Raw genomic sequence first — 23,351 nt, 5'->3', positions numbered from 1 at the left:
TGTTTTGGATAGGAAAGGACCCTAAAGACCACCCAGTCCCACCCCTGCCACAGGCAGGGACACCTTCCACTAGCTCAGGTCGCTCCAAGCCCCATCCAGCCTGGCCTTGTGAAGCAAATATTTTCTTCTGTGGTCAGTGCTCATCAGCATGTGTTAGCTCTAGAATTGCCAGTTATCCAAGCAGTGGGAGAGGAGTGACCAAAGAAACCATAACTGATGTAATGAGCCATTCACAGTTTCATTGTACTGCCTGTGTGTACTTAGATGTGCTTGGCTTCAGCTTTGAGACAAGCATATGCTACTGGCAGGATCAGCCAGGTAACTGGCATGTCTTCAAGGAATGGGATTCCTCTTGGGAAAGTAGTTTTTCCAAAACATGCAAGCACTGAGCAACCATCTGGGATACAAATTAAGCCTATTTTTTAGTGTTGTCCACCAAGGCCTCAACTGTGACTACATGCTAGCAGAGCTGTCTTTCCCAGCTAACTGAGGATGATTTCTCCCTTTTGATTCTATAACGTGTAGGGTATGGCCATGAGACCTAAAACAACTGAGACTGGCAAGTCCATTTTACTCTGCAACTGGGGCTGCTTTGCCTTGCCAGCCACACCTCCCACTGGTTTCTGCCCTCTGTCTTCAGAAACATTGGTGGCTGGACGGTTAGGAGAGTTAAATAAGGTTCATTTAGAAAAGGTTAATTTAACAAATCCATTTTTCTACAAATGTGGGACGTGATTATCTAAGGCATTTGTAAGAGAGGGGTTGTACTGTGAAGGTGGGTATATCTCGGTGCGTGAAGTGGGTGAGGGAGGGAGGCCAGGAGTGTGCCCTGGGAGCTGTGGCTAGATGGGACACAGGCACTTGCTTTTTAATCTCCTCTCCCTTTGGTTTCCAGATGCCATCAGCGCCACAAACCCCCGGGTCATTGATGATTCTCGGGCACGGAAGCTTTCCAACGATCTGAAGCGCTGCACGTATTACGAGACCTGTGCCACCTACGGACTGAATGTGGAGAGAGTCTTCCAGGATGGTAACTGCAGCCAGTGGAGGGTGTCCAGGCGAGGCGGGGCAGCAGTGCTGTCCCGCAGAGGGGGTTTACGCTAACTAGACTGCTGGTTCTCTCTCGCTGCCTAGACTGCCGGCTCTCGGTTAGAAGGGCATGCTGCCCTGAGGCCAAGGCGGTTAGGCATGCACTTGTGTGCAGTGCCTTGCTTTACACTCACAGACCTGGTCCAAGGAGTAGGATGTGCTTTTTGCATGGAATGATTCCTCTGTGTGTGGCATGTAGGTGAACTGCACACGGATGTGCATGAGGGTCCGCAGAGCAGGGCCAGGCAGCACCTTTCTACTGCCCTTCTTGTAGGGGCTGCAGGGGACAGTGGCATCCCGTGGTGGGCCCGTGCAGCCCAGCGGTCTGTATGACCCTGCAGAGGACGTGTGAGGCTGCAGAGAGGGTTTTGATTGCCTTTTGTGGAGGGCAGGAGGAAGCACAGCCGAACCTTTGGGTGCTAGGGGAGCAGCAACTGAATGGCCAGACAGGGCAGCTGTTCCTCATGGGAACGGTGTGTGGGGAGCATTTCTGCCTAGCTTTAGAGAGGGGTCTGCATGACAGGGATGCTGCAGCTGGGAGAGGGAGCCTGCACCATGTCCTGGGAGTTTGCATTCTGCTTAGATAAGCCAGGATCCTGACTGCACATATCCCTGTCCTCTTTCTCTACCTTGTCTTACAGAGTGCAGCAGAGGTTCTGCATTTAGTGTGCGAGAAAGGGTCTGTGTGGAGCTGAGTGGCTGGGCAGGACAGAGTTGCTCTTGGAAAGGAGAGCTGCTAATGTTTGCAAGTGGAACAAGTGCATGGAATAAAGTTTGGAAATCATATTTGATTTGGAAATCAGGCAGCAGGACTGCCTGAAGGCAAAAATGCAGCTTGGTTCATTGCAGCACAGCGTAATAGGCTGAGGGCACACCAGAGGACTGAGCCTGTCATTGGCTTCACGTGCTTCCTTCATCTGAGCTGGAGCTGGTGATCATCCTTCCCCTGCATAAGTCTGTGACCTTCCAGTAATCTCCTGCTGCAGGGCTGAGGATCAGTCACAGTGCTGCTTTTATGCAGGGGTATGTAGAGATGGTCCCCTCTTCTGCTGCTCTTCCGCCTCTTGGGACGGTGTGACAAGTCAGCCCAGAGAGCAACCTTTCAAACTGTCCTACCTGCGCCCTGGCAGGGAGCCCTCAGCACCCAGGAGCCTCTGCCTTGGTGTGGAGTTCTTGGGGACACAGGGGTGACTCTGTCAGGCAGGGTGCTTGTAAGTCTCCCCTTCTTCCTTCCTCCTCTTCGTGAGGAATGGAGGGAATGAACAGCTGGGAATAGTTGGGGACAGTGAATACTGCAGCAGAGCTCCAAGGGGAGGATCTACTAAACCAACTCAGAGGTTTGCAGAGCAAGTCTGGGGAGAGCAACAGTGGGTGGGCTGTGTGCGCATCTCATCCTGGCTTCTGAAATGTGTCTGGCCCTGTGTCAGCAATTCCGTTCAGGTTATTCCTTCAAATTCATTCTGTTGTGTCTGTCCCTTCCCTGGAGAATGGTAGTGAGCAATAGCAGCCGATGGGTTTGGGAAGGAGCTGGGGAAGGCACTGCAGGATTAGGTGCTGCTGTTTGTTAGGCTGCTTTTCAGCCTTTCTTGTATCAAGATGGAATGAATTGTCGCCTGGGGTTATTTTTTTTCTTTGTTGACCCTGGGAGCATAGACAGCACAACTTTTAAGTGGTGCAATGTGTGAGATGAAAGCTGTCATGTGAGTCTTGGGATTCAGCTTCTAGCACCATTGCTGCTTAGCAAGCTTGGTGGGAGACATTGAACGGCTGCTTGAAGGCTCAGGAGTGAGCACCTGCAAAGTGCTGTGCTTCATCTTTTGTCTGGACTTATTCACAGCCTGTATGTGTGGTCAGGAAGGAGGCAAGGGAGCAGGTTTGTCCACATAAGGAGCAGCCAGCGAGGCTGAGGAAATCCAGAAGACCCAAGGACTGTGTAATCAGAGACTATAAATAAAACCGATGTCAGTCTGGGCAGATGCTGAGCTGTATGGAACAAGGAGCGTGGGCCGTCCTGCTGGGAGGGCTGGTGCTGGCCCCGGGTGGGGAAGCAGGGCAACACCGAGTGGAAGTCCAGATGGGTTCTTGCCTTCATACAGGGCAGCAGGAGGACCATTACCAGAGTGTTGTCAAACTCGAGTGTCAGCACTTCAAAAGGACACAGAAGAAACTGAGAAGACTTTTTTTTTTTTTTTTTTAAAAGCTACAAATATTAATCAAAGGCTGGAAAAAGTACCTGATAGTGAGACAGTGAAAGAGCTTATCCTTAAATCAGAAAGAAGATTGAAAGGTGACTTGATTACAGTGTAAGAGTAACTATGTACCTATCTGCATGGGGAGAAAATCAAGAGACACTAAGACTTTGCAGGCTGGCTGGGAGTTCATGCTAGAAGCCAAAGCCAGCTGAATTCAAATTTTGAAGTACCCTTGTTCTTTTTATTAGTAGCCCTTTCTTCATTAGCTGTTGGAAAAAATGCGTAGGAAAGTGCTGTGTTCTACATCTCTTGTACTGTCTCCAAATCTGGACCAAATCCCTTTGTGGGAAGAGGCTCGCTGCATGCCCAGGTGACTGGTGGCAGTATAGGCTGGGTGAAGTTTAGAGGCTGGAGTATACATAGGTCAGCCCTTGTACAGCCTGAGAGATCCTTCTGGCCTTTGAGTCTGTGCACACAAGAGCCATCTGTGTTGCTGCGGTTCCCTGGGCCATGCCATGTTTCCTGCAGTAGGCCTGCCTCTGAATGCCATGCTGTGCTGCATGCCTGCCAGTGCAGTTTTGCCATTGTCAGTGCCATTATGCAGTGTGCTGCTCAGAGCTGTGGAGAAAGCAGTGTGATAACTGGGAGGTGCAAATGGAGCAGAGGGATCTGCCGTTTCACAGGAGATGTGGAGTAAATCCCAGGTATTCAGTGCTCTCACCTGCCTGCTCAACTGCAGGACCATGCAGATGCTCCTGAGCACAGCTGTGGGAGGGACAGAATGAGGCAGGGGGTGCTGGCAAGGAGCTGAGGAGAGCTGAGCCCAATGGGTTGGCCCCCGACATCGCTGGCATCTGAGAACTAATCAGGGACTTCCCAGGATCCCGTTTCAGATACACTGAGTTGATGGATGAGGTGTTTTCGCAGCAGGTAAGCGGCTTTTCCCAACGAGCACTGCTGTGTGCTGATGCACCAGTGTACGATCTGCTGGAGTGCGGCAGTCATGGGCTGTGTGAGGAGCTTGCCTCGTGTGGTGATCCAGTTACCAGGCAGAAATATCTTTTATGTGGTTCTCCAACACAAGTTACTTGGCCCAGGTTGTGGTAGACCTGTCCCTTTGCAGGCAGGGGAAGATGTTGACCTTTCCACAGCAGAAACAGGAAGACTTCTCTAAGCGGTGGGTCTTTGCTTTCATTGCTAAGTTTGCTTGCTTGTCCATGCTGTGCCGAGCGTATGCTGCACCTCTGTTCGCAGAGACCCTTTCCGTGCCAGTGGCTCATCTAACAACAAGCAGTCACTGACCATTTGGACAGCAGGTGAATGTCGTGCTGGTCTAGCATGACAGCGTGAGGGAGTGACCATCCTACCTCTCGGTAGTCAGTTGAAGTCTGAGGCTAGCGCTCTTCCTCTGCAAATGCCCCCCAGTCCTGCACGTGCTGCTGCTGAGCCCGAGAGAAAACTCCAAGAAGGAGAACCTCAGATCTCCACATTCACCGACTGTTCAGAGGTTCCCCACGAACTGGGTGGCCCCAGCTGTGGTGATGCCCTCCTTCCTGCTCAGGCAGGTGCAGCAGAGAACCTCCTTCATGCCCCGCACAGCTCCTGGGTGTTTGGTCTAAGTTTTGGGTTGTGTCATGCTGGGATCTAGATCAGGTACATTACGTTATAGTGTGTAACTGTCATTGTGTTGAATCTTTTGGAGCAGCAGAAGCTTTGTCCAGGCAGTCAGGCTTCTGAGGGTTGCTGTGAGAAGGATGCATGGCTTGTGGAAAAAGGGGCAGCTGTCCCCTTGCTGGTTTCTCATGTGCAGCCTGGCAAAGTCCCCCTGGAAATCTGTTCGCTGTGTGGGAAATGACACTTCTCTCATCCTTTCCAAGTTGCTTCCCAGCACCAGATGTTGTCACAGTTACTGCTTCTGTGAAAGGTGGGACAACCTGCCTGTGGCTTTAGATCCTGTGAGGAGATGACCCTGCAGGTGCAGGCTAAGTGACACGGGCTGGGCAGTGCCGCAGTGCCTGGTGCCTCTCAGAACGCCAGCGGGGTGAGCCTGCCCTGAGGGTTGGGTCAGCGTGGTCCCCTCGCTCACAGCAGAGCTCCTGTGAGGTGGGAGGCTGCTACGGAACGTGCCTTTTGACTTCTTGGCTCTGGGATAGGTACAGTTAAAGAGCTTCCTCTCAGAATTGCCTTCAGAGAGCTCCTGTATGCAGAAGTCTCCTAGAGTTTAGAGGATGTCAGGACAACAGCAAGAAGCTGTCGGTGTGTGGGTGCCTTAGCTCTTGGCCTTTACCTTAAGAATATTTCTGTACCAAACGAAGGTTAGAAAGCAAATTGTCTATAGAGCCCTTCGGCAGTGATTTATCTTGGTGCTGTTCCTGAAGAGGAAGAATGGGCCAGGTCCGGTGCTGGAAGGGCACAGGAGGGACAGCAGCCGGGCTGCCTGCTGCTGTGGGTGCCTTCTCTAGCTTCAGCTCCTCAGCAAGCCCACGGTGAGTGGCCCTCTCCTCCCACTGGCCCCGAGCATCAGTGAGGACAGCCAGCGGTGCGAGGCAGCTTCCTCCTGTCACCTGCCAGAACCTGCTGCTGCCATGCTGGTAGCATCGCTGCTCTCCATCGCTCCCCTGAGCCGCAGGGCTGCAGGCCTGGACTTCAGCTAGAAAGCCCAGGGTGGTTCTGGCTCTCCTGTCTGGGCAGGATTTGGGTTTCTGCACCCTGAGCAGGACAACGGCATCCTGCCTTATGTTCTGGAGCAGGTTGGTTTATTCCTGGCTGTTAGGGTGATAGACAGCATTTCCGTGTCTTCCAGCCCAGTGAGTGATGCTTCTGAGGAAGGTTTTGGCAGGAGCATTTCAATGGAGAGGCCAAGGGTTTTGTGCACAGGAGGGTGTGCAAGGCCCTGCAACTCCATAAGGTGCTACCCCACCCTGAGGTGTTTTTTGTAGTGTCCCTGGTACATTGCTGGGGACCTTCACATGCACCTTTTCTCTGTCCGGGGTCCCCCAGAGCTTGACCGGTCCTGGCAGTGCCTGTAGAGGGATTTCTCCAAAACGTCTAGGACAGGGTGCTTTGTTTTGCTATAAAATACTGTGTGATGCTTAAGTGCTAACAGCAGCAGCACCATGTGTATCTGGACAGAGGTTCTGCACACAGGGCAGGGCTTGTTGGTTGTACATCAGACAGCTGCCTGTAGCAACCAAAGGAAGTGTGATAAACAACCAATCCAAGAGACTGGCTTAAGGGATCATAGAATCCTGGAATGGTTTGGGTTGGAAGGGATCTTAAAGATCATCTAGTTCCAACCCTGCTGCCACGGGCAGGGACACCTTTCACTAGATCAGGTTGCTCAAAGCCCCATGAGATTGGAGTGACAGAAATTGTCCTTGCAAAAGTCTGGCTGATGTTCCAGAAGTGGAAGAACCTCTGCCTGGCAAGCAGAATCAGGAAGGATGCCTCAGTTAAGGGTTGGTGAGATTTTATCATCACCAGTGAGGTCTTGCTGGACTCATGATTAATTCTGTTACCACTAATGGTACAGGGTGAGTGACAAGGCAGAGCCTCTGCCAGGTGTTGTGCCCAGGACAACAACTGCTGAGGAGTTTTTCTCAACTTCCTTGGGTCCCTGGGGTGCCTGAGCCCGCAGTGTGCCTGGCCAGTGTTTGAAGGAGAGATGGTTCCCACAGCGAACAGTGGATGAAGCTGGCCAGAGGAGAGGATGGAGGGGAGGAGAGCAGGGAAAACCAGCCAGTTAATACTGTCTGTTGGGTGGGTGTAGGAGGGGTTCCTGCTATTTACGGGACTAATATTTGTCTTGGGAGTCTGGAGAGGCTCACGGCTTTGTCAGATGAGCAAGTAGCCATGGCCCAATAGGCCGCCATCTGTCTCTGTAGGGACATGGCACTGCAGCTGTGAGGTGGCAGGATTTTGCAGTTGCTGTCAGCATCTGACTTTTGCAGATGGGTTCAGTCTCACCACATGTGGTGCAGTATCCTTTACCTCTCTGGAAAGGAGTGTGGCAGCTCCTTTATTGCAAGGGTGCACGATATGAGGCGCACTGGGCTGGACGTGTGACATTGCCAGTGCCTTCAGTCATGTTCATCTGAAAGGTCCTTCCTTCTCTGAGGGTGGATACCTGGCCAGTGTGCAAGAGAAAAGGAGGACTGGTGATGCGTTGTTCTGAATTCCCCAACAGCCCAGCTTGTTTGCTGTTACACTCTTTGGTCAAGATGTTTCTTTCCAAAAAAGGTAGGAGACTGGGAAGGTTGAAATGCAATTTTGGGCTGTTGGCATCAGACAGCATGGTCACAGGAACTGGGAAATTTGTTCCTCACGTTAGTTTTTCAAACATTTGGAGACTGTAAAGGGTCACAAGGGCCTGGACTGATGGAGGTGGCATTGCCCAAGCTGTTCAGTTTGGTAACTGGCTCCTGTAGCTGCTGTGAGGGGGTGACCAAGACAGGACGCTGGCTGCCCAGGGATTCTTCTGCAGCAGCCCAGGGCTCTGGGTGGCTCCTTGGTGCCCGCATGAAGTCGCTGCTCTGTGTAAGACCCGAGAGAGTGGGTGGTCTCTGGGGACTCAGCATGACTGGCATGGGAAGCCTGCACTGCTGCCTGCTGGAACGTCCATGGGCAAAGGCTGTCCCGTGCAGCTGGGTTGCCCAGTGGTGGCCGGCAATGGGGGTTGCGAGGCTGGGTGTGCTGCAGAGATCCTCCCTGCTGATACTGGGCAGTGCAGCTTGCACCCCAGGGTGTTGGCATCGGGCGGAGGAAGGGTTTGGGTCTCACTGAAGCCCTCAAGAAATCTGTGTGTGGAGAAAGTTGCTTTCTGGACTCTGACCCTGTCCCCTTCTCCCTTCTTCCAGTGGCTCAGAAGGTGGTGGCTCTGCGGAAGAAACAGCAGCTTTCCATTGGCCCCTGCAAGTCCCTGCCCAATTCACCCAGCCATTCATCTGTCTCTGCGGCCTCCATTCCTTCTGTTCACATCAACCAGGTGGGAAACGGGACCGGGGAAAGCTGGGGACTCCACATGCTTCTCTGCACCCCCTCAATTCACTCAATACACAGCACGTTTAGGCTGGCCTTAGACTTGTGGCTAGAGCCCTGGAGCTTTTGGGAAGAGCAGAGCCGTGGTCACCCTGGCACTTCTGTCTGTAGCCCAGAGCAGCCTGATGTTTGCCCTGAGGTCAAGTTTCGTGTCTAAACCACAGAGTCTGGCTCACGATCTCCAAAGATTGTGGCATGCTTCTAGAGACTCAGTGGCAGAGCCGTGAGCAGCCCACAGGGAAGCTGCAGGGCAGGGCAGGTCCGTGGGAGGGGTCTCGGTCTGGCTGCCCTGGCCAGGCAGGCAAGCCTGGGTGGTCACAGCTGCCCACCAGCCTGCTGCCCCCGGAGGTGGGAAGCTGATGGTCTCCCATGCATGTATGGGTGGGCTTCTTAGGAGGTGTATTTGTGGAGGGGCAAATTCAGTAGTGAATTGAAGCGGTAGCACAGAGAAGGAGGTTCTCCTCCCCTTGGCTAGATGAAGGGCTCGGTGCTGTTCTTCTGGCATGGTGTTATCTTGACAGGGACTGCCAAGGTCTCTGTGCTGGGAGGATGGTGAAACCAGAGGTGTTTGTTCCGTGGCTCTGGAGGAGCAGAACTGATGCAGGGGAGGCAGGTCAGAAACCAAAGCAAGCAGCCATGGTGAGTGGCTCGGTGAAGCAGACTCTTTGGGCAGCTGCCTGTTTGCATTAGGCTTTGCTGCATGTTTCCAGCACCCACATAAGTGCTGAGCTGGCGCTCTGATGAGGACAGGGAGGTCCTGGGCTCTGCTGCTTCTCTGGGGCAGTCAAGCCAACAGATTCCAGCTCTGAAGCAACCAGCGTATGAAATCACAGGGTCTGTAGCAGGGACTTTGGGAAATCTGTCTGTCTGGCACAGTGCTGTCAGGCTGAGGAACAGCAAGTGTAGCAGCTGGGTTTATGGAAGATGGGATACAGCATAGCTGGAGTAGTTGTGAGCCCCTCGACTGCCTCAGCAGTGAGCAGCACTTGAAGCGGTCTTTTTTCTCAAAGACTGTAGCTAAGGATTCAGAGGAGCGTGTAAAACTGAAGAAAATGCAAAGCAAGTTTAGCAAAATAAATTCTGCTGGACTGACAGTTTTTTTCATAAGGAGATGGGCTTTGAACCTTCAGGTGTATCTGAGCCTCTCAGCCCTGGGAGGGCTTCCAGTAAACCACGACTGGGGAGATTGTTCTGTACACACCTGAGTAGTGTCCGCAGCCACTGGCTGGACCCCTAGATAAAGAATTTTTAAATACCCATGTGAAGTTAATACCTGAGCGTATAGGCTGCTAAAGCTGGACTGCGAGTAGGTGCGTACAGGTTTTTGCTGACACCTGTGCCACCTTCCTGGTGCTCCAGGTCACCAGGGCCCTAGCAAGTTCAGATGAAGTCTCTGTGTGCATGCAAATAAGCTGAGCCCTGCTGACAGCCAGAGCTGCCTGATGAAGTACTATGTAGTTTTCTGATCAGCGCTTGCTTGTGTCCAGCGAGCTTGAGATACAAGCAGAGTGAGCACAGCTGCTTGCAAAACATACACAGCCGTTCCATGCCCTGCAGTATGTCTGCATGTCAGTGCTTTCGGGGAAGTTTAATCGGAGGCATCCAAGGTGGAGAGCAAAGTCCAGGGAAGATGCAGATTTGAGTGTATCTGGTAATTTGAGGATTTTATTAGCAGGCAAATTGTAAACAGTCAGAGGCTGGCTGGGGAGGAGAGGCAGTCTGTGCTGAAAGGGGGAGCAGGGTGGAAGATGGCCTAGAGCAGCATTCCCCAGGGAGGAGCTGAACACTTGCTTAGTATTTTCTTCAGTGTTCGAAGTATGAGAAGAATAGCAAATACGTACTAATGGCACTTGCTCTGCTGGGCAGTGTGTTTGTGGTAAAGCTAAAAATGTGTGAGGGGTGTGGGGATACCAGACCCCTCAGGCTGATTGCAGTTGCTCATGTAAGTATGTGTTGAAATGGGTGTAGAAACAGCAAAAAGCAGGTGGGAGGGAAAAGAGACCCTAACACAAGAGGAAGTTAAGCACCTGGCTTGTTTAGCCAAGGAGAGTGAAGGCTGAAATGGACCAAACCTGATGTGTAATACACAGCTGTGAAAGGAAATAACTTTTTAAGAAAAGAAAATGCTAGAATAAAAGGAATGGATTTAAGACTGGCCTTGGGGAAGCAACATTTGGGCATCAGAAGAGGTTTCTAACTGCATGTCATGAGCTTTGTTAGAGGTTTTTGCTCAGAAACCTCCTTTCCTTCCTGCAGAGTACCTTTCAGCCCAGTTTGCAGATGCGGTCTGTGTAGAGGTGAATGCTGGCTCCTTGGGTCTTGAGACAGGACCTTTACTCTCAGTACCTTGCTGCCTCCTGGGGCTTTGCCGGAGGGACCTGAGTAGTTCTGGTGGGAAACGAGAGCTGTTAAAGGGAAGTAACGCAGCATGCAGCTAAAAGGGAATTGCAGCTAACTGTGAGGCCTTTCCAAGCAAGAAATATTGATTGATTGCTTGTGTTGTAGAGGTGTCAGCAGTAATGATAGGCCATGTCCTTCTGGAGCTTCCTCCCTCTGTCCTCCCTCCCTGGTGTGTGCTCTGTGCCTGTCTGACGCTGTGTGTCCCCTGCACTTGGCAAACCTGGACGCTGCAGTGGGGATCAAAGTTAATTCCCATTCCCTGGGCCTTCTGTGGCTCAACAACAAATGCTTTCAGTTCCCAGTGACCTGCTGCAGTAATCTTTGCTGTGGTGTTTACACACCCCTCTTCCATTACAAAACCACTTCTCTTAAAAATAGAATATGAAGTAATGCAACTGGTAAGTGATGGTAAAATGCTGTGGAGCATTTCCCCATTCTTGCTTGGGCTCAGGAATGAGGTTCTGGAACTGCTTCCTGCTGTCCTCAGGGAAAATCCAGCTGGCTTTAAGAAACACAAGTTCACTGGTTGCTGATGTTTCTGACATGGACCTGGGCAGAGCAACCCACGCACTCTGGTGCATATGGGCTTGCCGCCTGGGTGGGAGGATGCACATCCAATACTGAGCACATTGACCAGGCAGGTAGTACAGCAGGGATGCAAAAGAGCCCGGAATTGCCGCTCAGGAGTGCGCTGTGATGGTGGTGACACGCTGAGGGGTATGGCCTCCAGCAGGAGCTGGAGCAGCTGTCCCTAACACAGGAGGGAGCAGGGTGCAGACAGCTCTGAGCCCGGCCAGGCACTGCTCTCCGGGTCTGGACTGCAGAAGTGCCGGCGCCTCTCGTCGGACTGGGTGATAGTGGCCTGGCTCCTGGGAGGTGTCCTCTGCTCCTGGCACTGCGCTACCCCCTGGGGCTCTGGGAGGAGATGGACAGGCTGTACACGGTCTGGAGGGACGAAGGAGAGAGTGACAAGTTCTTTGCACGGTAGTGCCCTGTTCTGTCTTTTTCCACCTGAGGGTATGGGGCTCTTGCCAAGGTTTTTTACTTGCCTTTGTGAGTAAGAGAGCAGGAGCTGGCACAGGGAAAAGGATCTCAAGGAAGGGCTTGGGAACACAGGGTTTAACATGAAGATGAGATGGAAAGAAGCCAGACAAAGAGTTAAAGAGCTTTTGTTTGCCTTGTTCCGCAGCTAGGTATTGGCGTAAGCAGGCAGGACACACGAACTGGGACAGAAGGGTCTCTTTCTTCTTGGTACCGCTTGTGGGAGCAGTGGGACTGGCATTTGTATCTGGAGTGCTTGGGCAGGAGGAGCCCCTGGGAGCCTGTGCGCTGCTCTGTCCTCCTGGGGCCTGATTTTGGGTGTCGAGAGCTGCTGCCCGCAGCTGCTGGCTGTGTGTGGTGGCAGCGTTGCTCTGTTCCTTCCAGGCCGTTACGGCATCTTGGGCAGCATTTTGCTCCCCTTAGCAGGCTGCCTTTCTGAGGGCTGTTAGCAACAGCGTACCCTTCCCCCTGGAAGGGGAAGTTAATAAACAGTATGCCCTTCCCATCTTGTCTTCTGCCAGTAGCTATGGTTGAGGTCTGCTTCCCTTCATAGCTCTGTGCCTGCAGAGGTGATGGTGCCATCTGAGATGGGAGGGATGTCCTGCTCATTGCCTGCTCTCCTGGCCCGTGCAGGCAGGGACAGCTCAGTCTTCTGGAGCTGTCAGTGAAGAAGGCACTTGTCTCCTGGAAATGGGAGCAAAGGGACCCTGCAAAGGATTGCTTAGGGGAGGCAGGAGCTGGGAGCCAGCCCTGCCTCTCATCCCAGTCCTGGGGACATCTGTTCTGGAAGTAGTTTGGTGCTACTAGTTGAGCCAAATTAAGATTTTTGGAAATGACCATGCTTGTCTGGTCTCCTGACAATCTGGCCAGTCCACTGCGATTACTGGGAGAGGAGAGACTCCAGAGGACCTTGGTGATTTTGTCACCTGTCAGAGGACTTTATTGTCCTGGCAGGAGGTGGTGGCCAGTTTCTGAACCTTCATGATTGTGCCAGGTTCCCAGGTTGGCAGGGCTCTGGAACAGCGGTGCTGCATGAGGTGTTTTGGTGTCCTTGCACAGTGGATGATCCTCTTTGTGATACAGTTCTTGGACCAGTCAAAGGCCTTGGTTTCATTTCTGTCTTTGGAATTGTTGAGGTTTTTTGCTTGTATTCCATAGCAGTGCCTGGTGCCTCAGGGGTCACTGCTTCCACCAAGGTGGAGAGGAAGGGAGCTGTAGTAGCTGGTCAGCTGTGGTCAGGGTTTTCCACCAGCACTGTTGGGTGTGCCAGTCATGCTCGTCAGGTCTGTGACCCTGAGTACCGTGTTCAGCACCTCCCTGGTCCTCTGGCATGGCCGAAGCCAGGGCCAGCCCCAGGAGTCCTGCACGCTTCCTCAGGGTTGCCACGTCTGCGGCTCAGGGATGCCACATCTGTCCCTCAGGCCTTCCCAGCAGCTTGTGGGATGCAGATCTGCACTTGTTTGAACAGGCACCTGGACCCTGCAGCTCCCACAGGGAGCTTTTGCTTGCCTGCTGGTTCGGACTCTCCCCTCCTGTGTCCTGCCCACACCCATCACTGGGCGAGCAGGTTGGATGGGTTTGGGAGCCCCATTCCTTGGCTTGGCCTCGACTTCCACCCTGCTGGCAGCTGCCTGTCCCTTGCCTGCAGGGCGTGGGTGGGAGTTTCTCAGGCCAGTGGGTGCTTGCAGTACTTGCAGAGCTATTCCACCTGATTTCCTTACCGTTGTTACCCCTTTCTCTGTCTTTCTTCAGGGAGCCTGAGATGCCTTTAGGAATACCCCAGGCTGTGGGATGAGTCACCATTGCCTCTTTGCTGTGGGATTGAAATTTGCCTTTCTGCCAGGGAACTGGTTCCCAGCAGCTGGCAGGAGGTAACACAGGCACCCTGTGCCAAGCCCCGCCGTGCTGCCTGGATGCCCGGGCATGCCTGGCCCTGCTCAGCTGCCCTCCTGGTGTGGGCTGGCCCAGTGTCACGGCTTGACTCTGATGGCCTTGGTCTGTGGGCCTGCACTGGCTCTTCGGTGACACTGGGAAGTGCATTTGCTGAGACTTTAGTAAGAGAGTGGATGAAAGAGGTGAAAAGTTAAAGTTTGCAAGTGAAATGAAACACAAGCTGCAGCTCACCTGTGCTTGGTAACAAGCGCTTCCCTGCCTGTCACAGCACGTTTCAGCAGGGTTCAGTCAGCATGTGTGCCTCGGCAGGTGAAGCAATGGGTGTTTGCATTTCCTCATGGAAGCCTGTGTTCTGTAGCCTGCTCAGCTTGCTGTGCCCTCCACAGTCTGTACACTTCTCTGGCTTCTTCCGCTGAGTTGGTGGCTGATGTTTGTTTGTACTCTTCCGTTCAGAGCCCTTCCCATATTTCACTCCATGTTCTGCCTTATGCCTTTTTATACCGAGAGTTGCTGCATCTTAACTTCAGCTGAGTTCTTCCCTGCTTAGACACCCTATGGCACTGTCAGTATTCTTTGAAGTTCATGATGTTCACCCGTTACACACTAACGGGAAGGATTTGTCCTGCACGTGTGATTTTTCAGCTTCTGCTGTGTTCTTATTCAGTAGCAACCATAGGTCGTTGTTCAGGTACATCAGCAAAGTAGCTGCCAGGAGCAAAAATACAGTATTTGCCCAGACCTGTCATCTTATCAGGGTTCTCCCACATCCCTGCAATTTGTTCTGGGTGCCTGGATCACTCCTGAATTCTTGGAGCAGTCTGCTTCAGTTGAGCAGTGTGGTGGCTCAGGAGTGCTTGTGTAGCCAGAGGCTGTACTGCTGTCTGCCTTTGGGGGAATTTCTCCCCTGCCCCCAAACTCACAGGTGGCACCAGACCTCACATTTCCCTCTGTAGCTTGGTGCAAGGCATCCTTCAGCCCCAGTACCTTTCCTGAGGTTTGGGTGTCTGCAGTGTCCTTTGTCACTCAAGAAAGACAAGAACTTTGTCTTGTCTCCATCACTAGGCAAGCTTATGGGCTAAGGAAAATTATTCTGGCCAGGCAAAAACTATAAACAAGGTTACAGGGAGTATGTAAAATATAAACCACAATTTAGCAAGATTTCCTTCTAGGAGCTTTAGTGTCCATCAGCTAACATCCATAGGGTTTGTCCCAGCTGCTATGTCAGGAGCTCAACCTCTACAGCCTCTTCTGAACTGAATCCTTCCCACAGTCGTAGCTTCTTAAATGTGCTGACAGGGTGACTGGAATGTGCAGAGCTTAGCGAGGAGACTACCTCAGAGTGGTTTCTGGACTCCTGGCAGCCTTAGCTGGCTCACCTTCCTGGGTAGCAGGTTCTCTCTGTTGCAGCACCGGCCATTTCTTCTCTCCCTTCAAATCCTTTTCTTTTTTTGGCATGGTTCACACATTATACATTAATTAAATGCTGATTCTACGTGCATTGTTATGGCTGATGTTAAACTTGAGCTGCCTCAGCAAATTCTTTTTGACTTTGTAGCCCGAGCTTTCTCCATCTATTCCTTCATCACAGCATTTGCAGAACACTTCTTCATGCAGTGTTGAATCCATGGTTTGCAGGTTCTCTCTCTGTTAAGGATTCAGAAATCACTGGCAGGGTGGCACGTTGCTTTGCTTCTCCATGTCCCTGGTGGTCCCCCCTTCCCGGGGACATGGTAGCAGGACTCCCTTTCATTGCAGGGTTCGTCAGCTGGACAGCCTGCAGGGAAGCTCCCTGGCAACGTTTGCTTCTGCGGTCGGAACGCCCAGCCTCTTTTCACGCATGGAGTGGTACAAGTAGACCAGTTTCCCACTCATTCTGCATTTCTGGGCAGCAGAAGCTTTCCTGTCTCTAGACAGGCTTGGGACAGCCGGAGTCCTATACTGGCAGGGAGGCTGCCTGCTCTCGGTAAGGCTTTCCTGAAAGCCACGGAGCAGCCTTGGGGCCTCCAGCTCCTGGGCTGGTGCCATGCATGCTGCCAGGCGGGTGGCAGGCAGGAGCTCAGCCTGATGGGTCCCTTTCAGCACGAGGCTCCCTCTCCCCATGAGCAGTCAGCAGAGCTGGGCAGGCTGCGGAGAATCTGTCGCTTGGGCTGCCTTGGCTCCAGCGTGATGTTAGGGTCTTCCAGACCCACCTGGAAGTGGTGGCCTTCAGGGCAGCGTGCCTTCCCACAGGCTTCACCTCCCTGCTGTGAAAGGATGTTTTCACCATGCTGCAGGCAGGCTGCTCCGGAGCTGCTTGGAGCCTGGGGTGGCCCTGGCAAGTCGGGCCACTGTAACTTCCCAGAAGCAGCTGCCAGCTCCCTGAATGCAGCTGTGAAGGAGGCAATCTCAGAGTCCTTCCAGAGCAGGGTTTCCCTGTGGCACACCTTGCTGCCCGCAGTCAGAAGTCCCTTGCTCCACTTCAGAGAGGAAGAAGTTGCCTTGCTCTATTTCAATGGCTCTCTTCTAGGACAAGTTATCTTTCATGCCTTTTCTCCCATTTCTCTCGTCAAAGATGAGGCAGTCCATAGCTTGAGTGAACATTGCACCCTTTCTAGGAGACTGGGCTGTGGATCACGGCCACTGCTCCACCTCTTTCACGCTTCTTAATGTTTCTTAACTGCTTGTCTCAGAATAAGGCTCGGATCCCATCGGGCACAGCCTGCGCACGCGGGTATTTTCTCACTGAGCACCTCTGGCAGATCTGCATCCTGCATCTGCTTGCACTTTCTGCTGTAAGCAGTAGGTGGGAGTGGAGGAAGTCCCGTGGCCCTCGGATGCTGCTGCTCTGTGAGCATGTGAGCTGGGAGGAGGTGGGCTGCTCTCTGCAAGGGGTGCTGGAGCTCTCCTAGCCATCTAGGGGCAGCTTTTTCAATGTATTTTTTAAATACTGTTCAAAGATCAGCAGAACTGCCAAAGAAAGCACAGGCTGCCACGTGCCTTTTCATAGTAAGTTGTCCTGGGCTGCAGATCTGAAATGCTTTTGTGCAGGTGTTGCTCCTTGGGACCTCTTGTAAGCTCATTTCCAGGTCATCGCCTGCAGAGCTTGCGTGAGCAGAATGGGAGTGAGCAGCCTACTTGTCTGAAAGAAATGCACTGCGGAGGTGGTTGCACAAATGGCACAGTTAGATTTTCCCCTCTCCCTGAAGTCGAGCGAGTTGCTAGTGAAGACACGGTGTGTTGTCCCATGTGTTCCCAGGCATGGGCCACTGCAGCCAAGGCCACGGTGGTCCACAGCCATGAGAGGTGTGTACCACCCTTGAGGGTATTATCCTTGCTTTATATAGTACCCGTGAGGGTATTATCCTTGCTTGGATAAACCTCAAAACCAGCAGGAGAGATACGTCTTACATAGAGCATGAGTTTAGCTTGTGGCACCCTGTCCTGGAAAGGTGAAGGCTTGAGTCACAGGGTCACACATCCTCTTTCGTATTGTAGCTGTCATTGTGAGACAGGGAAGGGACCAAGTGGGACTGTGAGCCAGGCAGACTCTGGGCTGCCTCACAGCTCCATGTCTGATGGCCTCTGTAGAGAGTAGGGTTCTCCCCAGCAGACTGTCTGAGGCATAGCTACACAGGTCCTGTGTTCTGGAGAGGAAGTATCCCCAGCTATGCCCCCTCGAGAAGAAAGGCTGCTGTTCAGGGCTGCGTGGTTGATTGCTGCCTTCCGCACCTTTGCTCCAGACCTTTGTCTGGAAGGGCTTCTGTGTCTGCTGGCCAACAGCCAGCAGTCAGGTCTCTTGTCTGTTTGCTGCTCTTCACTGTTGATTTCAGAATTTTAACGTTTTACCAGTGGAAAAAATAGAGCAGAAAGAAGGGAAATGGCTTTCCCAAGGTCCCCTGTTGGGCAGGAGCCATGCATGGCGTAGGATGTTTCCCCTATCCCAGTCCTATGCTGCACTTCCTTGCCCTGTGTGCAGGGCTGCAAAGGCAGAAGGTGTTTCCGCAGTCGTGCCCCCGGGCAGCTGTCTGCCTCTGACTGCCCTGTCTCGTTCTGCCCTAGGCCACCAATGGTGGAGGAGCCTTCAGCGATTACTCCTCCTCTGTGCCCTCCACACCTAGCATCAGCCAGCGGGAGCTGCGGATTGAGACCATCGCTGCCTCCAACACCCCTACCCCATCCGCAAGCAGTCAAAGCGGCGCTCCAACATATTCACGGTAAGTGGCACTGGGGTCGGAGGAACTTTGGGATGAGTTTTCTGAGGGTCAGGCAAGGAGAGGGGAAGGGAGCTGGTTCGTAGGGGTCTCGCCCCACAGGCTTTTTTGCACTGGTCTCTAGGTGAACCTTGCTGTGCTGGCCAGGGAGGGGCGGGTGGCTGGGGGCACAGAGCGAGTGTGTGGAGGGGTCTCCCTGCAGCAGTGTGTGTGTGCAGCAGGGAGGGAGGGAGCCTTCTGCGTGTGTAGGGCCCGTGGTGCTGAGAGCAGCTTCTGGTGTGCATGGGGGAGCGCCTGAGAGCAAGCCATTCCTTGCACACGTAGGAGTGTGCATGGGGTATGCTCGTGTGTGTGTCTCTGTAGTGTGTGTGTGCGAGCATGAGTAGAACTCCTTGAGCTTTACCGGGGAGAGCTGCACTTTGTGCATGCACAGCACCAGTGACCTCTGCTGTACCTCTCCTTGGGGCCATGTACCCTGAGCGTGGCATGAAGCCCCTGGTGACTGGGCCTCCTCTTTGGTGCCAGCTGTGCTGTGCCAAGTGGTGCTGTGCAGAGCCTAGTGCGTGGCACTGGGCCCCATTCGCTCCAGTACCCAAACCCTGCGTCTGTGTGACTTGAGCAGTGCGTCTGGGAACTGCTGTGGGGCATGGAGGGAGGGGAGGCATTAGGGAGCCAGCAAAGCTGTGGGCCCCAGTGGTGCAGGGTACGTTTGCAGCTGTTATCTCTGCCGGTTGAATCGCAGCCTGCCTCTCAGCATGCTCTCACACCATGCACACACCCGTCCACGCAGCGTGCACACAGTCCTACCCACACACTTGCCCTCACTGTTGGTGCAGCCCATGAGTTTCCCCTTGCTCTCAGCACACATGTACTCCTAGTCCCCACGTCTAGCGTAGATAGCCTCTGTTCCCCATGTAAATGTGCTCCTCTCCCCCTGTGCCCCTGTAAATGTGCTGGGCTCAGGCCTTTCTCCTCCTCCCCATCTAAATGTGCTTTCCAGCCACCATTGCTCGGTACGCCTGTGTCTGCTGTCTGTGGAACTGGCCACCACAAAGTCCTTGTATGTGTTGCACCATGTTACCCTGTCTGAACAGCCACCATTGCTCTGGACTCAGACAACATAAATTCACAGTGCCCCATGCCCCGTCCCTCTCACTGCACTATTGGCATCCCAGATTCCCCCATCTCCTTGTACTGGGAGTGTACCCATCTCCCCCAGCTTCTGACATCCTAGAAGCATCTGCTCTGATGTCCTGAATGCTCCGTGCGCTCCCCACTGTTTGCATCTCGTGCATCTCCCGTTCTCTGTATGCATGTTCCCAGCCCTGCTGCCAGCACACGTGCTTTGCCCCTGCTCCATGTGCTCCCTGGAAGGTAGGCTCTCCCACGCCAGCCCCTCCTCCCCAGCACACCCGCCTTTGCAGCAGATTTCAATGCTGCAGAACGCATGGTTGTTCCATTACTAGCCCTCCCTTCCTCTGTGTTCTCACGCCTACATGAAGACTGCCCGTGTAGGTCTACTGTTGTCGATGGTCTGCTTCCTGTTGCACTTCAGTGCTGATGGATGCTTCTTCTCCCTCCCCGCCGTTCTCTTGCTCTGCTTGCTGCTGTGCACCAGTGCACGTGGGCGGCTCATGCACTGCCCCCCATCCTTCTGCTCGCCTGTGTGCCAATGGGTTCTGGACTCGCCGTCAGCTCATATTCACGCTCTCTCACACTTCCCAGAGCCCATGCTCAGCTCACTTGGTGTGGGCACACACTCATGGGGGGAGGAGGAGGGTGGCTTGCTGCGGGCTTACGCTTATTTGCTGTGGATGTCATCATCTGTCTAGGGCTCTCACTTGCTCGCTCATTCTGGGCTCAAGCTTGCTCACTCTCACTGTGGGGCTCACCTGTGCTCATCCGGGCTCGCGCTCAATTGCCGTGTGCTGGGGTCCACGCTCACCTTGCTTGCTCTTGTGCTGGTGCACCTACATAGCTCACATTGAAGTCTTCACCCCATTTGGTCGTGGCAGCAGCAGCAGCTCCTGACACCTCCTCCCGCAGTGGGACAGGGCCAGGGAGGATAGGGAGGGGAAGGGAAGGCTGTTCTTCTGCTGCTAGCTTTTCCCAGGCAGGCAGCGTAGGTGTAGCCAGCAGCCCCCGTCCTCGTGGGGTCCCCCAGGTGGGCACGGGCCCCTCCAAGGTCCAGTGCTGGGCAGGGCTGCGCTCCGCTCAGCTCCCGGAGCAGCTGCAGCCCCAGCCCCGAGCTGTGCCAGGCTCCTTTGCATCCAATCCTCTTCCTCCTCTTCCTCTTCCTCCTCTGCCTTCTCCTCTCCTCCTCCTCCTCTCCTGCCCTCACTCCCCTCCTGCTCCCCTCCTGCTCCCCACGCCGGATCGTACCGCCGCTGCAGAGGCGGGGGTCTGCGTGCCGGAGACCACCAGGTGGAGACAGACTCTGCCCGAGGGGCACCCACCCTGTCCCCGCAAACCCCGACTGCTGCTGCCGCCGGTGCCTCGCTCCATGGCCTGTCTGTCTGCCTGTCTGCTGGTGCCCATCGCTGACAGACTCGTGTCCGTGTTCTGAGTATAACTTGCCAAACTCTTTATTCTTTCGATATTTGCAGATATGTGCCACTGTTTCCAACTTTTCATCAACAAAAAGGCCTTTCCAACTCCTTCCAAATTAGAAGATCCAGGTGGTTACACACGGCACCTCTGTACAAATTCTCTCACTTTTCATTGCCTCTCCAGGGCCGGATAAGGGATGGGCACTGGGATTGATCTAAGATTAGAGGCTCGCCCGCCCTCCAGCCAGCATGGGTCCCCCCCTCGGAGACACGCAGGAGCCTTTTAAATCCCCCCAATGTAAAGTCTAGGAAGCGCTGAGACGGCCTGCGCCTGCACTTTAAGCTGGGACATTTCTGGGCCTGCTGGATGCTGTCTAGGCACTTTCCATGCTCGGGGATGCCAGGCGGACGACCCTCATAGGATGGGAAGACCTGCAGACCCACCGGGACCGGGCGACAGCAGCGAGTGGAGCTGGATGGGCCAAAAGACGCTTTGCTGCTGCCTGTGGGAGCTGCTGCTAGCGCCTGCTGCTAGCACTCAGCTCCTTCCTCCCTACTGCACCTCCTGCAGCCTGCATGGACTCCTGCTCCTCCTCCTCTTCCTCCTCGCAGCAGAGCAGCCATCTATGTCTCTTTAGTTTTCTTCTCTTTCAATCTCTTTGTTTTGTTCTGGGCCCAAAAGCAAGTGAATTGGTGTCCCAGGCGTGTGGGCTCGTGTCCCTTTCTGATCCAAAGCACATGGGGCGCTCCCGGACTGAGGGGGTGTGTAGGACGCTCCAGAGAGACGCTGCCGCTGCCCTTCTGCCATTGTTGTGATTCTGAATGTATTGATTGTGCTCCATGCCGTGTATGACTTGATATTTTCCTCTGTCCTGAGCACTTTGAATGAGTTCTGCTCAACAGACTGTATATTTCATATTGTATTTATTGGAGTTTGCTCTCACCGCAGCTGCCCTCGGGGGCTGGCGGGTTTTGCTCTCAACTCTCTAGACGTGTGATAGATATTTATTGTCCATGCTCTTTTGTAAGGGGCTGGTATCTCTGCCCAGTGACCTGTGCTACTTTGTATGGTGCAAGTGTGTTAACAGAATAAATCTGTTGGATTAGTAGAGGTGTGAGTTCCTTCACTGCCTTAGCCTCTCCTGCTTCCATCCATGCTCCACCTGCATCCCATGCCATTTCTGTCTGTCGCCATGTCCTGTGTGCCCCCGCGGGAGGCGGGTCAGAGGTAGCCCCATTCTGCTAGGAGAACAGCACTGCTGACAGTTGTGGGGGGGAGAAGGCAGCTTGCCAGGGGACAGGTGGTGGGGAGGCTGGGGCTGGAGTGTCCTTAGAGGGGACGGGCGAGATGCTGGCTGCTCCATGCGCTGGGAGACCTGGCCTTGGGGGAGAGTGGTCCGGTCTGGTCTGGTCTGGCAGCCCGCCTGGGGGTGGTGGGGCTGTGTGTTTCCATCTCCTGTGCCCTGTCTCTAATGGACCTGTGTCTCTTCTCTTCCAGTCTCGAAAGGGGCGCGGACCCAGAGCGGGAGAAGAAGGTGCCGGAGTGTAAAGCGGACAGTATCGGCAGCGGGCGGGCCATTCCCATGAAGCAGGTTCGATCCTCCTCCCTTCACCCCCAAGCGAGAGCAGGCTCCCTGGCGAGGTGCCATGACGCTTTTTGGTGCGGTCCAGAGTGCCTCTCCTTGGCACGGGGGAGCATGGAGGAGCCGGCCGTCCCTTGGCCCAGCTGGTCGGGCATCCTGGGGGGCTGCACACCTGCCAGGCTCCAGTAGCGTTGTACTGGGGGTGCGGGTGCAGACCCTGTGCCATGTGCGGGTGCTGGGTGCGGAGTGGGGTGCTCCGGCCAGCTGGCGGAGCAGTTCCAGCAGAGGGCATCCACACCCTGCGCCTGCTCCCCGGCTGCACACACCACCACCCCCCCCCCCCCCCCCCCCCCGCGGCCCCCGCTGCAGCCCTCCTTGCCTTGCTCCTCTTCATCTCTCCTCTCCTTTCCGCTCCCGCTCCAGCAGCCCAGCTGCCCCCTGGCAGAACAGGCAGGCTCTCCTCATCGTGGGCAATGGTAAAAAGCAGCGAGCATAGCGCCCACACCATGAGCTGTCATGGATCAGAGGGAGGCAGCCACTTGCTCTGGCAGCAGGGCGTCCAACTCCTGCCTCTGGCTTCCAGGGAAGCTCAAGCTGCCTGGAACAGACCCTGAATATTGCCTGCCCCTGTGTCCCATCAGCTGGAAGGCAGTAATGGGTAATGTCCAAGACAGCCAAGTAGTATGGATTGCCTGGATGGTGTCTCCACCAGGATTTCCTTGCACTACTGGCAAGGCTCATCCATACATTGCTTTGCAACACCTGGCTGTGCTTCTGCTTTGCACCCTGTGCACTCTATTTTTCTTCCTGTGGCCCCAGCTGGCCTCTCTGTGCCCCATCTGCCTGTGCTATGCATGAGGCCAGTTCACGTCTGCATCGCAGGAGCACTGGGGCAGGAGGGCAGAGTCTGCATCCCAGCTGGGTACTGTCTTCATGGCACCATTTCGTGCTGAGTATTCAGTGGGGAAAGAGATCCCTGGGAAGGACTCGGTGAGGCCAGGCTGACTGAGGAATGGGATGGAGGGTCAAAGAGGGAGACCCTGCTTGCTGCTGGAGCTCCCAAAGCTTCCTGCCCTTTCTAGTCCATGTAGTAATGTTGTGAAAGGCTTGCGAAGGGCTGTTAGTGCTGCGGACAGGGGAGTGCCGTGGAGCATCTGGAAGGAGGGCTCTGCGGTCAAAGGGGAGCAGTGGTAGGGGCAGCAATGCCAGGGCAGGGGCTGTGGGGCCTTGCATGGGGGGACTCTCCTGCCAGAGTGCCAAAACTTTGAGCAGACCCTGCAGGAAGGGACGTACCAGCTGCATGCCCCTTCTCTCTATGTAGCACAGTTCCTTTTTTTCCTCAGTCTCCTGTTTGGAGCAAGGATCAAGGCTCCTTAA

General features: G+C 54.2%; 1 protein-coding gene across 1 annotated transcript in view; it reads left to right on the top strand.

Moving 5' to 3' along the window:
• Nucleotides 1-23,351, top strand: part of AGAP3 (ArfGAP with GTPase domain, ankyrin repeat and PH domain 3) — a 105,637-nt gene that overhangs the window by 21,894 nt on the left and 60,392 nt on the right. The window contains 6 exon segments of the mRNA XM_037383891.1: nt 896-1,030; nt 8,138-8,265; nt 17,691-17,805; nt 17,808-17,845; nt 20,696-20,703; nt 21,899-21,983. Of these exon segments, the coding sequence (XP_037239788.1) occupies nt 896-1,030; nt 8,138-8,265; nt 17,691-17,805; nt 17,808-17,845; nt 20,696-20,703; nt 21,899-21,983 (509 nt within the window).

The sequence above is a fragment of the Falco rusticolus genome, chromosome 4 (assembly GCF_015220075.1).
Source record: "Falco rusticolus isolate bFalRus1 chromosome 4, bFalRus1.pri, whole genome shotgun sequence".
NCBI classification, from domain to species: Eukaryota; Metazoa; Chordata; class Aves; order Falconiformes; family Falconidae; genus Falco; species Falco rusticolus.
Note: the sequence above shows the minus strand (reverse complement) of the source record. Positions and strands in the feature narration are given on the sequence as shown.